At 36.1% G+C, this 14269-nt stretch overlaps 1 protein-coding gene across 3 annotated transcripts; it reads left to right on the forward strand.

The window, feature by feature from the left end:
• Positions 1 to 36: 36 nt before the first annotated feature.
• LOC129873200 (uncharacterized) lies at positions 37 to 13998 on the forward strand. 3 transcript variants are annotated; one of them, XR_008762672.1, is made up of 8 exons: positions 37 to 156; positions 1899 to 1978; positions 5806 to 5862; positions 6021 to 6118; positions 6497 to 6651; positions 8917 to 9030; positions 9237 to 9320; positions 13379 to 13998. XR_008762672.1 is itself a non-coding variant. In XM_055948243.1 (7 exons), exons 4-7 carry the CDS (start codon positions 6074 to 6076, stop codon positions 13482 to 13484), a joined length of 390 nt encoding a protein of 129 aa, XP_055804218.1. In that variant the 5' UTR covers positions 37 to 156; positions 1899 to 1978; positions 5806 to 5862; positions 5944 to 6073; the 3' UTR covers positions 13485 to 13997. The 3 variants fall into 3 exon arrangements, 1 of the variants encoding a protein (XP_055804218.1); XR_008762671.1 differs by having other exon boundaries at positions 5944 to 6118; positions 13379 to 13995; XM_055948243.1 differs by lacking the exon at positions 8917 to 9030 and having other exon boundaries at positions 5944 to 6118; positions 13379 to 13997.
• The last annotated feature ends 271 nt before the right edge of the window (positions 13999 to 14269 follow it).

The raw sequence follows: 14269 nt of genomic DNA on the forward strand, positions 1-14269 counted from the left end.
GGGGGGGTCTAGTCCAGAAGACATTCTAAATATTTTGCTCAAACTAATCTTTATATATAGAGAGAGGGAGAACAAGCATCCAGAGTCTAGACACAATAGCATTCCTTCTCTTATGCGTTTCTCTCTTGCACGATTAGTTCCTCCATGGTGACAAAGGTTAAGCACAAAATTTCTACTTCGATTTCTAACTAGCCTCTAACAGTTCCTTCTCCATCTTCCTCTATTTGTTTATGCTTAATTTCTTTTTGGTTTCATGTCTCCTTTTGTCGATTTTCCATTCGATTAGCTTGATTTTTGTTTCAATTTTACTGTTTATTTAGTGCTTCCGTTGTTGTTTGTTGCATGCCCTGAATTCATGTTTCATGGGTTTTTCCTTTAATTAAATAGGTGAATTTTTATGTTAATTATATGTCTCTTCTAATTCCTACGAGCCAAGGATATATCAATTGATTTCTCCCAAAGAGTCAATTTTTGGTTGTGTGGTACTTGTCAATTGTTTCTGCGTCTGTTTGTTTTGTCTTTTCGGCTCCGATAAGTGCTTCCTAGTTATCCTAAACGCTTCTATTTTTTTCATTAGCTCTCAGCTTTGTTATAAATTGAACCCTCATATAATCCATTTCTCTTTCTAACAAGAAATGGTTAAGTTCACCTATACTATGTCTTATACAAGTTTTGTTTCAGCGTATTGATCAGTAAAAACACTGTCATTTATTTTCGATGTCGGCTCTTATTATATTATTTTCCATCTAGGTTGGATTTGCTTATTTGAACTATAATTTTTCGAAAAAATTAGTGATTGATTTAATAGTTTGATTTTTTTTAATTTAATGTGATTATAAATGTCGATAATGAAGCTTTTAATAACTGTGCTATAATTTGTTCGGCCACATCAATCGATCATTACTTTGAGGTCGAGTCTGTATAGTGTTCATTGGCAGAGACTTGAGTTTCAAAAAAACCCGGTGGAGAGCTTGTCAAAAGTCTATTAAATTGAAGGGCATGTAAGTGGGAACGACATGAAGATGCCTATAAGTATATATACTGAAAAATGTTTCTTTGCATCTCTGTATCACTATATTACTCTTACTATGTGAGTGTCGATGGTCCATCAATCTCTTCAGTAGCCTTTTCAAATGCTCAAGCCTTTTCCTTTCATCCGAAAAAAGCAGAAAGCAGCCTCAATTAAAAAACAGTTTTGCATGTTAGATAGCTGCAAAGGAAAATGAGGTTCATTCTTTTGGTGATCTCTTTTCAATTTTGTGCCTGGCTGATAGATGAGATCATGTTCTTGAGCACCACAACAACAACATATCCAGTGAAAATCTCATATTCATGAACATGTAATGCATATATTAGCTGATGTGCTGTATGTATAGATGCGCAAAGTTACTACTTATCAAGATTATTTTTACATGTCCATTTTAGTATTAACTTTCATGTCTTTCTATGTTCACTTTTGAACTCCGTAATTCTTTAAATTTCTGTTATATAGAAATCTGGAAAAAAGATTCCATGTTCGTTGTGTGTGCTCATTGACGATAAAAAATACATTGAGGGCATTTTATACTTTTAACCTATGGAGATTTATGCATTTTTTAAACAAAACTTTCATGTAGGCCTATGTTACCTATCTCGGTCATCTTTATTTTCTTCACATAGCATCTACTTGGTAAACTGCCTATAACTTCTTTTATTTTCTTTGTCACGATTTTTAAATGATAGTTGTTTACATTCTATTTTAATTTCTTCCTATTCATGGTTTCCTTTATAGGTGTGAGTCGTCGTGTTTCTGTTTATTTAATAATTTTATATTTGATTTTTCTTTCATTCCATCCGTAATTTTTCATCTCACGAGAAGTTCGAATTAAGCTATAATAGATGATCGACTTTGTTTTCAGTTGTAATTTGAAAAATAGCATTGGTGGATATGATCTTTCATTTTCCAACTTCGTCTTATTGACTGTCTGAGAGCAATGAGGTAAAATTCTTACTGCATAAATTTTAATGGCTTCATATAAATCCAACAATTGTATATATCTGTCATAATATGTAGCTCGGATTTAATTATATTTGTGGAAGATCTATATGCAGATTTAACTAAAGAATTTGTACAATATATCTTGAAGAAGCCAAGTCCAATATCAATTTTGTTGTGGATTGTCTAAGTTCGACTTTCTCACTAAATGTATGCAGATTAGTAAATTATTCCGATGTTAGTTGATGTTTTCTTTCACAATGAACACGTAAAAAATTTTGGATTATTGCCGATGGATTTGGCACACTCTTATTGGAACAATACAATCTGATGCACATGGTTATTAAAGAGCCACAAATATTTCACTATGTGACCTGTAAGATGACTGCTTCAGAACTTGAGCTAATATAGCATACTATGATGTTCGCGGAAAGTTATTACTTATGTGAATCATGCTATCTTTAATCATAATTATGCTTGACAGTGAAATTCTATTTTTTGATCGAGAATTTGCATATTTTTAAAGATTAAATGGTGAGAAAATTTCATGTTTGGTAGAGTTGAAGTGAAACTACATATGTATTTCACTGTGTACTTGATTTGACGTGTTATGTTGTATCAATAATGCATCCTTCTGGATAATGTATGTAAAAATACAAATAGTTGTTACTCATAGCCTTAGGTTATACTCCTACAATATTTTTCACAAGCTGCAATGTAGTGAGCTCTCTTCTTAGTTTCCTTACTTAAGTTGATTAGCGATGAGTATTCTTGATATAAATTGCTGTCATTTGAACTATGTGGTCTGAATTGGCTCCACAAAATCTGCAACCTATGGAACTGAGTCGAGCCCGACGACAGGTAGATCTACTAGAAGCAATAAGCCTATTCAACTGGCCCATCAGAATCATCCAACAAGTGGTAATTCATATTCGACAGTAGCAAAGTATGCAAAGATGAATTTTTGTACTTACAATGGCACAAATGACCCATTAATTTGGGCATTTGTGAATAATTTTTTGAAAATCAACATACAACCGAAGCGAAAAAGGTTAAAGTGGCTGGATTTCATATGTTAGGTGAAGCACAATTATGATATTATCAACTTAAATGAACCAAGGGCCTAATGAGTTGGGAAGAATTTGAGAAATGTCGTTTTCAATGATTTGAACCTTCTGAAAGTAGAAACCCAGTGCGCAAATTGATCACGCTTCGACAAACAATTTTTCTAATTTTCCATATCATCAAATGTTTGCTTCAAAGCCCCAACTTTAAAGGGCATGTTCTCAATACTTTTGAGATTCTAGCAATTAGTCTCGTGTACTACTGCCATAGAAATATGTACTGCTTTTTCCACTTCTCTCCTTTTTCTGATCTAAACCTTTCATAGCAGTCCCTTCAACTCCACACAAAAATTGACTTCAACATTACTCCTTCTCTTGAGATTTCATTCCTCTCAAGCTCTATCTGAGATGAGTAATCTTCATTTATTTTCATCTATGTGTTACTTTTTTTAGGCAATTCAGTAAATTAATTTAAAGTTTAGTTTGGTTGACATCTACATTCTTTAACTGTTTGCATATTATAGTGCATTGTGCTGTAATTTTGTTCTTAATGAAGTATTTGAGATACGATTGAACTTCTAAAGTTTTTTAAAATTGCTATGTTCAACCCTTGAGAAAGAAGAGCGGAAGCCTGTGGGCTAATTCATGAATTGAATCAAATGGGGTCTTTTCATTTTTCAAATTGGAACTTAATTAGACTAAAGAGTCACGCTCTTTAAACGCCCTATAAGAAGAAGAAAGAGGCTTAAGTCATTGGAACTAGTTGAAGGTGTAGGCATTATTGGGAGAGACAAGACATTAAATTGAGGTTTATCGGGACCAATGCTACGAGCTTCTATTCTAATAGAGGGGTAGGTATTTGTTGTTGAGAACTCCAAAATCAAAAAAGAATTTTAAAAATTTTCTGGTATGGAAGCATAGTCTATATAATTACAATACCAACGTTCTTAAGACCAAGGAGTCGGGCGGAAGGGGGGAAAGCCCTCCTTTCCTGGTTCGCTAAGCGTATATAATAAATAGAGTGAAAAGGTCCACCCCGAAACCAAGGGGGTACGTTGCTCCCTCGGTGGGATAAAGTTGAGCCAAAAGATCTCGATTCAAGATAAATTCATGAGGAAGTGGTAGCTCTTTAGGGCTTTCTATCAATCAATCAATCAATAGTGATATCTCACTTGCTTTCAAATGCGATATGAGCTCTGCTAGCTTTCATATCGACTAAACTGAAATGAATTCGACGGAGAGCTTGCCCGGCCGCCACGGATGACTTGGAGAACCTTTATGTCGTCGTTCGCCTCTGAAATCCCGGGTTTTTGAAAACGAATTTCTTGAATTTTCATATATCTATTTGTAGTTGGATCCTCCGGAACTACAAGAATCCTTAGTTAGAATGAGATTGATAATTTTGTGAAAGATTCTTGTGAAAAGTTTCATTAACGCGGAATTCGTGTCGAGTAGACCTTGTTGTTGTGATAATTCTTAATTCATGAGTTGTAGAAGTTAGGTATATGTGCTGCTACTAGATTTTTAATGTTATATTTCTATAATATAATTGGTATTTGTGCTTCGGCAAATGGCTTCTAATGTCTCTTTCTTTTTGGGTTAATTTTTCATATGGTCGCTCAACTAATGGGTAGTTATTATCTCACAAAGCCATATTTTTTAAATTTCAATTTTTTCCAACAAAAAGGTGACTTTTTGAGATAATAACTATTAGTTGATTTGAGTGATCAAATGAGAAATCAACTCCTTATCTCGGATCCAAGGAGTTGAATATTTCTTTAATCTTGGTACCTTTTGTTTGTTGATATTGGTGAATGGGGTTTATCAGTTCGCGGGAAGACTAATTTTTAGCATTATATTCCTCCCTATTTTACTAATTTTAAAGTGTAGTCAACATAAAAATAAAATTTGCACTCTGTAGAAAGTATAGTTTTGGGGGTGCTTGAATACTGTTTTATATAATTTCTGAAGTGATTTCTCTCTTTAGTTCCCGTGTCTTGCTTGTGAACTTGATTATTCTGTGGTCTCGATCATTGGAGAGTTAGTTTACTTGTCTACATCTACCAAATAGTGGCATTTGCTCGCAACAACATAATGGAAGTAGTCAATCTTTTTCGCTATACAAATAAGCTCATTGTTCTTTTCCAACTTTCTCCAGCATATCCTTTTCTTCATCCTATTTATTCTTCATAGATGTATCTTCCTTTTCTCATCTATTCCTTTCTTGATAGTTGCATCATCAAATTGGTTCCAATAAAAATGATTTGATCTTAGAATGACGATATTGCAAGACCTTCAAGGTATGACTTAGCCAAGTAAGTAACATATTTGGTGAGGAAGCACCTAAATCAGCAGCAGGTTAAAAAATTTCAATAATCAACATCATCATTTTAAAAATAAAGCTTAGGTAATCCATGAAGCAATTTCTATTTTTTTTCCTTGCATGATTGTAATAGTCCCAAAAGAGACAGAAAATAGCAATATAAGAAAAGGTGCGCAATAAGAAACTTCAATTTCTTCCAACATACAACTCACAGTTAAAAGATGAAAATGAGAAACCTTTGGCTGCGACATATATATTGCTGAGCTCTCCATACTTAAACGTTTTACCTGGTTATCAATCCTCACATTATATGCTTATAGTCTCCAGGGTAATGCTTTCATAAACATTTTTCAAATACCGTAACTCCTTATTTTATCTATTGTAAACTGAGTAGTACCCTCCTGAAAATGAGATCTTCTAATTATATGTGTAATTTCATGTAGGTCTCACTGAAATTTGTCTACTTACTTTTGTGATGTGGAGCAGTTGCATTTTTTTGGGTAAGGTTTCATTCTGCCCTTACTAAGCTTAGGCAATTGTGAATTATTATTGAAGTTTAAATTAATATGAGTGTTGTTCAGAGATTGCTTGTTGGATGATCTCTGGTGAAAGACAGGCTTCTCGAATAAGAAGTCTCTATCTAAAAGCTATTTTGCAGCAAGATATTGCTTTCTATGATAAGGAAAGAAATACAGAGAGGTGGTTGGGCAGATGTCTGGTGACACTCTTCTTATACAAGGAGCAATAGGTGAAAAGGTACTCATGTTGAAAAGCAACTCTACTAAGTGCTTTTTTGTGAAACTATTACATAGTAACTCACTTTTTGCATAAAAGATACTTTGGGAGGATATAGTGCTCTTTCTATACTTGATGTTATTTCCTTAACTGCGGAAGGTAGAGGAATTTATATCCCTGATCCTATTTAGAATGGTGTCCGTGGACAAGATGTTTATGCCAAGGTAATAACGGTGGTTGAACTGATAATTGTCTCTATTAGAATAGTATGTCATATAAGTTTAAATTATTGGGATGCCATGCTCTGATGAAATTTGCATGGGAGTAGAGCAATTTTTTTCACTTTCTCAGAAAATCACCTCCAGTAGAAGTATGATATGTATCTTTTTTCCTCCTCAGGCTGCATCATTTACAGATGAGAAGCAAGCTGCGGCCAGCTATAACGAGTCCCTTATTAAAGCTTACCATTCAGGTTCAAATGAAGGGCTGACAAATGGATTAGGTCTTGGGTCACTTTCTGATATTATGTACTGCAGTTACACTTTGCCTATCTGGTATGGTTCAAGGTTCATAATATTAACTATTATTTGTAGAAAATGTAAAGTTCTCATATAAGATTAAATGGATTGGCTATAAGAAACTTCATACAATTTTGGCTTTAGGCCACTAATGTTTTGGGCCCCTCATGAATTCTCACCATACTACTGTTTTAGAGATCTGAGCATCCTGCGATGAGTCATTGTTTTAGAGATTTTGCCTTTTATCCTTAGTCTAATCGTCCTCCATCACCGCTGGTTCCAATACAAAAACACAATAATTGAATTTCTTAAGCCTTTGGCTCCTTAAAAAGAGTTTTGCACATGCTTGTTTTCATGACTGTTTTGCATTAATTTGGTAGCAACCTGTGATGCTAAAAGTAACTCAATGAGAATAGAAGAAGACCATGTGAACAAAATTCTTTGAGGTCAGTAATGCATTTGTATTCTATCAGTTATTTTGATTTTGAGTTTTAGAGTATTTTTCAAAGTTTAGTAATTTGATTTCATCCGTAGTTACGACGTGAATATGTCGTCTAACTAATTATGGAATTTTTGTTTTTATATCCTTATGCTATTTTTATTCCTTTTGTTTGCCTTCATTATGGAAAACGAAATGAGTATATTGGAGTGGAAGTCCCTAATAATAGTGTTGTCCTTTGTTACTTTCTTTCACATGGTGAAAATGATGCAGAACTCTTTCAATCGGAACAGTTTCTCAAAGTATAGTTCATTTGGTTTTCTAGACAAATGTTTAACCTTTTGAAAGGTTCAGGAATATACTTGAGTCTTGAGTCTGTTCGGATAGGCTAAACTGCTTTTGAACAATAATTTTAAATAACTTAAAATAAGCTGAAAGTGAAAAGCTGAGATTTCCAACTTAAAAAAAGCTTATCCAAACGGACTTTAATTCTTTTCAGTCTTATAAATTCATTAAATAGTGAATGTTAGAAATTTTATCCAACATAATTCTTTGCTTAGAAAGCATTATTCGAGCATGTAATTCCTTTTGATTTTATGAAAGTCGAGAGGTTAAATTACTTCTTTACTATTTTATCTTGTAACTTACTAACAAATGGTCCACAAACAAGCTGTCAGGTTGCATCCTGAATAACAATGGATATATTTCACTATTTCCTTATCTATCCTATAATTGATTTCTTTTATCGTCAAAACTTATGCAATAACTATAGTTGAAATTCTTTCATTTTTCAGACAAAATTTAGTTCAATGTTTGGAGTTGAGGAGTGTAATGTCTTTGTAAGCTGACTGGTTGTTAGTATAGTGGTATCAGAAGTGGTGTTAATTCTAGAAATCGATCAGTGTTGTAAGATCTTACAAGAAAATTGCATCAACATGTATCTCTACCAATAGTTACTGGTACATAGCTGTGTGTACACCTGAAATAGTGTACAAAGTTGTGAATTGAAAAATAATTTTTAGCGGTCAAATAGGACTGTTTATTAGAAAAAAAAATGGATTTATCCTCTGTCAATTCAGGTAAGAGATGAGGAAAAGGGATAGGAACACTTTTTTAATAAGAGTTGCAATATGATCCTTTTTCAAAATACCTATACATGAGATAGGAACAAGCTTTAAAAAATTATACTATAATGTTGATGCCACTATTTTAAATTTACCCAAACCTGCGACTTCTTTCATCAAAGATAGGTGTAAGAGCCCATTTGGATTGACTGAAAAAAAAATAGTTTTTAAGTCAAAAAATGAAAAGTCAAACTTAAATGACTTATAAGTTAAAAAAAATAAAAAGTAGGGAGAGTCCTAGTTTTGATTTTTAACTTATTTTAAGTTAATTTTAACTTTTTTTAAGTCATTTTTAAATTTGCCAAATACTCTCATAAGCTAAAAATGACTTAAAAATTGGTCAAACCAACTTTTAAGCCAATCCAAACAAGCTCTAAGTTATTTTTTTACGGTAAGCCCGATTATGATATTCTCTTCTGTTTTGGCTGCTTTCTTGTGTGCAAGACCCTTAATGTTCTTTTAACACACCTTTGGTACTCTGAATAGGGTATAAAGAAGCAGTTTGAAATCCTTTTAGTTTGCTATGGTATTAAAGAAAAATTGAATATTAGGTAGTTTAAAAAAAGAAACTGAGGATTCCATCCTTGGACAAGAACTCGGAGGAATGAAGTACATATTATATGAACTTAGTGGCAGTATCTGGAAACACAAGCATGTATGTTATCAATTTTGATTTCTTCCATCCTATGCCGCTGTCATGTTCTTTTTTTGATATGAAAAATACTTGTATATCTGCAGGGTCGTGAAATGTGACACACAACTCATATGTAGTTGAATTATTTTGTCACTGCAACAAATTTAGTTGTGCTGATACTCAAATTGAAAAGGTTATTACTGCTTGACCATTATAAGGTGAATAATTTTGTTTTCTCAGGCTGAAGTTTTATCCACTCTTGTGAATGAGTTCCCTTTTGTTTGTTCTTCTACCATTTTTTGAATGCTTAAATTATATATCGATCTATATACGGAATATTTCAATCTTGTGTTTCATTTCTGATTTTTTTTTTAGAAGTTCAGAATTTCAATTTGAGTTTTACTCTGGTGATTCGTACTAACAGGTTAACATTCACGATTCAAGGATTATCCAGTTGTTCTTTCAATTCCATAGATGATATTTGTTGCCACTCTTATACCTTTGGAAGGTATGGACTTTATTTTCATCGTTGTGTGACCGTAACCTTCCAGGTCTTTGTAGAAAGTTGCCAATGTCGGTTTCTTATGGAGCAACCATATTGGAGTAAATTCATGGTTTACATCTAATTGCAAAGTAATGGTTGAGTTATAAGGCTTACCTATTTCTTACCCATTGCCTCCTCGAAGTTCCTCTGCTCTTCTTTCTAAACAGCCAATAGATATTATTTGTTCTCTGCCAGGAGAACTTTCAGATCCGGATCCGGAACTACTTCTTCTTCTTCTTTCTTTTTCTTTTTCTTTCCTTTTGCTTGTTTTCCAACGAATACCTCCAGATCTGTTCAGATTTGGCCTAGATCTATTGATTTCCGACGTCGTCTCGCGGTTTTCCATTTTTACGGCGTAAACAGTGTTTTTCTGCGTGAACAGTGTTTCCGGCGTGAACAGTGTTTCCGGCGTGAATCAGGTTATTTTCAACTGGAGTTGGTACCTCCGGTTTACCTATATTTTTGTTCATACACTTATCGTTGCATTTTGCTAACTTTAAATTTTTGAATAACTTATTAATTCCTACGTATTTTCGTGGCTTTAGATAGTGATGGTAGACTAAGGTCATGTTCTCATTCAGGGACGGGGTCGGGGACGAGGGTAAAGAGGGGTAAGTGGGTTAAAGGAGCGTCTAGACTGAGAGTTGGTTCTTGGAACATTGGAACGTTAACGGGCAAATCCATAGAGCTAGTTAAGATTCTAAAGAAGAGAAAGATTAATATAGCTTGTGTCCAAGAGACCAAATGAGTAGGTTCTAAAGCTAGGGAGGTAGACGGGTATAAGCTTTGGTTTTCAGGTAGATCGAAATATAGGAATGGGGTAGGCATTTTAGTAGACAATGATCTAAGGGATCAGGTGGTAGAGGTTAGGAGAGTCAACGATAGGATGATGTCGATTAAGGTGATCGTTGAAGGAAACACATTCAACATTATTAGTGCTTATGCGCCACAAGCGGGCTTAAGAAAGGAGGATAAGAGGCGCTTTTGGGAGGATTTGGACGAGTTAGTGGGAGATATACCACCTACTGAGAAGCTTTTCGTGGGAGAAAATTTCAATGGGCACATCGGGTCTATTTTAGGAGGGTATGATGATGTGCATGGAGGCTTTGGCTACGGGGTCAGAAATGGAGGAGGCATTTCACTTTTGGAATTCGCAAGAGCTTTTGGGTTGGTCATAGCCAATTCGAGTTTCCCAAAGAAGGAAGACCACTTGGTAACATTCCATAGTTCGGTGGCTAAGACTCAGATAGACTTTTTACTCCTGAGAAAGGTCGATAGAGGTCTTTGCAAAGACTGTAAGGTCATTCCGATAGACAACCTTACAATCCGACATAAGCTTTTGGTGATGGATTTAGGGATCAAGATGATGAGGAATAAGAGGGTTGGGGATGATCGATCTAGGATCCGATGGAGGAGTTTGACCACTGCAAATGCCCTGGAGATGGGAGAGAAGTTGGAGGTCATGGGGGCTTGGGATAGTAATGGGGATGCGACCAGTATGTGGGATAGGACGGCTAGTTGTATTAGGACTGTGGCAAGGGAAGTGTTGGGAGGTTCGACTGGTAGTCATAGTCGGCATCGAGGAGACTGGTGGTTGAACGAAGAAGTGCAAGAAAAGGTGGAAGCAAAGAAGATGGCGTATGCAAAGTTGATAGAAAGCACAGATGAGGTGGAGAAGTGGACGAATATGAAACTTTATAAGATAGCAAGAAAGGAGGCGAAGTCGGCGGTTTCGATGGCAAAAACAACAGCTTTTGAACGCCTTTATGCTGAACTAGAAGAGAAAGGTGGGGATAGAAAATTGTTCAGGTTAGCCAGGGCGCGGGAGAGAAGGGCATGCGATGTGGACCAAGTGAAGTGCATTAAGGACGAGCATGGAAAAGTATTGGTAGACGAGACCCTCATTAAACAGAGATGGCAGTCCTATTTCCATAAACTATTGAATGAGGAAGGGGACAGAGACTTTGTGTTGGGAGATTTAGAACATACAGGGAGGCGTCGCGATTTTGGGTATTGCAGGAGTATTAAGGTCGTTGAGGTTAAGAGTGTGGTTCGTAGGATGCGCTGGGGAAGAGCAATCGGACCTGACGAGATTCGTGGAGAATTTTGGAAGAGCATGAGCTCGGTAGGTTTGGAGTGGTTGACTAGGTTATTTAATGTCATCTTTAAAACGGTAACGATGCCCGAAGAATGGAGGTCGAGCGTAATGATCCCTCTATACAAAAACAAAGGGGATATCTAGAGTTGCAACAACTATAGAGGTATTAAGCTACTAAGCCATACTATGAAACTGTGGGAAAGAGTGGTAGAGATGAGGGTGAGGAGAAACGTGTCTATTTCAGAGAACCAGTTTGGATTTATGCCGGGATGCTCAACTACAGAAGCCATTCATCTTATGAGGAGACTGGTGAAGCAGCATAGGGAGAGGAAGAGGGACTTGCATATGGTATTCATCGACCTAGAAAAGGCTTATGATAAAGTCCCAAGAGAAATACTATGGACATGTTTGGAGGCTAAAGGTGTACCTCTGACATACATTAGGGTGATCAAGGACATGTACGAGGGAGCCAAAACCAGGGTAAGGACAGTAGGAGGGGACTCAAAGCACTTTCCAGTGGTGATGGTGTTGCATCAAGGATCAGCTCTCAGTCCTTTTTTATTTGCCTTAGTGATAGATGGATTGACGCGACAAATTCAAGATGCGGTGCCATGGTGTATGCTTTTCGCGGATGATATAGTCCTGATCGATGAGACTCGCCGCGGAGTTAACGCTAAGCTGGAGGATTGGAGACATACCTTGGAGTCTAAAGGGTTTAAGTTGAGTAGGACAAAGACAGAGTACTTAGAGTGCAAGTTCAGTGAGACACCTCAGGAGGTTGGCGTTGAAGTTAGGCTTGGTGCTCAGGCCATCCAAAAGGGAAGTAGTTGCAAGTATCTTGGGTCTATCATGCAAGGAAGCGGGAAAATTGACGATGATGTCACACATCGTATTGGGGTAGGGTGGATGAAATGGAGGCTCGCTTCCGGAGTGCTATGTGACAAGAATGTGCCACCAAAACTTAAGGGCAAGTTCTACAAAGTGGTGGTTAGACCGGCTATGCTGTATGGGGCGGAGTGTTGGCTAGTTAAGACTTCTTACATTCAAAAGATGAAAGTTGCTGAGATAAGAATGCTGAGATGGATGTGTGGGCACACCAGGAGCGACAGGATTAGAAATGAGGCTATTCGGGACAAGGTAGGAGTGGCCTCGGTGGAAGACAAGATGCGGGAAATGCGACTGAGATGGTATGGACATGTGAAGAGGAGAGCCACAGATGACCTAGTGCGGAGGTGTGAGAGGCTGGCCATGGATGGTTACAGAAGAGGTAGGGGTAGGCCGAAGAAGTATTGGGGAGAGGTGGTTAGACAGGACATTGCGCAGTTACAGCTTACGGAGGACATGACCTTAGATAGGAGGGTGTGGAGGACCCACATTAGGGTAGAATGCTAGTTCATAGTCTCGTTATTCTTTTCTATTCATAGGCGTAGTAGTGCATTACGATCTCTTGCGCTGTGACTTCTGATTTCTGTTATTTCTGTTATTATTTATTACTTTCTATGCTTTGATTACTCTATTTTACCTGTGACGCTATCATTATTTATTTAATCGTTATTTTTTATTTGTATTTATTTGTTATCTATTCGTTATTTGTTTGTTGTTTTTCTCATAAAGCTTTTAATTTCCTATTCTTATCTAACATTTTTTATGCATTTATGCTTTTACTGAGCCGAGTGTCTCCACGAAACAGCCGTCCTACCTTGGTAGGAGTAAGGTCTGCGTACATTCTACCCTCCCCAGACCCATGTTGTGGGATTTCACTGGGTTGTTGTTGTTGTATAGATATTGAAAATTTAAGTCCATTCATTTTTTGTCCACTATGTTGTATGGTGTATATGCGTGTACAAATTTCTCTTTTCAAGTTTACCTTTTCTAATTTATATATCACTATTTTCTTCTTTCTTCTTTGCAAATCATTAATTAGGAATGCCTTTGCATTTGAACTACAATTAGCTTCGAAGCTCAGCAAGAACTCCATTCAGGTACAAGGTACCATGGGCAGTAAAGTCAAGATTTCTAGGTCGATATAAGCTAAATGGAGAGCTACGACTATTCATCAATTTTTCACAAAACAATGTACAAATCACCTAAAAAAGACCTATCTTGATGCTGGAGATGAGAGTACTACAAAGAGGGAATTGGTGGAGAGCCAATTGGCCAAGAAGTAGATTTCGAGTCCATTAGGAGGTTAATGAGTTTATATATTGGCCCTTTTTTTGAATCTGTTAATGCTTACATTACATGATTTACCATTCATATATCATATATTGAGTTTAGAAGAATGAACAAGTAACAAGAATTTTGCTAATCTGAGGGCAACTAGGCAGGTTATCATTGCCGTTTTAGCTGTATGTTTACACTCTTACTCTTACCTCATGCTCAGTTATTGAAGCTTTAAGTTTCACATATAGTGCTTATTAATATAAGCAAAGGGTATATGTGAAATCCAAAGTATATATGAACTTAAACATTTCTTTGTATAGACAAACATGTATGTATCAGTATATTTATCAGATCCACAACAAAGCTGTCCAAGTAGAAGTGAAAAAAATAGGAGAAGAATCTGGCATTAATCAAGCAGAGGTGCAAAATGTTTATCTTTATAGGTGAATCGAATGTCATTTGATTATTGGTGGAGTTATTTTTGTATGATTGTATAAATGTAAGTTGTAATGTTGGGCCCGTGCTTAGCACGGCATATGCCTATCCAGTAAATATATGTATGACTAATGAAAATAATGGATTGCAGTAATAATCAAACCTATTACTTCGGAGCAAAAGTTTGAAGTTCAGATAATTTCTATTCAATTACCTT

This window comes from Solanum dulcamara, chromosome 11, assembly GCF_947179165.1.
Source record: "Solanum dulcamara chromosome 11, daSolDulc1.2, whole genome shotgun sequence".
Classification (NCBI taxonomy): Eukaryota; Viridiplantae; Streptophyta; class Magnoliopsida; order Solanales; family Solanaceae; genus Solanum; species Solanum dulcamara.

Bases quoted from the DNA above. Each gene is read 5' to 3' on its own strand.
- LOC129873200 (XM_055948243.1), top strand. From the start codon at position 6,074: ATGTCTGGTGACACTCTTCTTATACAAGGAGCAATAGGTGAAAAG. The intron at 6,652-9,236 runs GTATGGTTCAAG...TCGTACTAACAG, and splicing joins AGTTACACTTTGCCTATCTG to GTTAACATTCACGATTCAAG. The intron at 9,321-13,378 runs GTATGGACTTTA...ATCATTAATTAG, and splicing joins CACTCTTATACCTTTGGAAG to GAATGCCTTTGCATTTGAAC.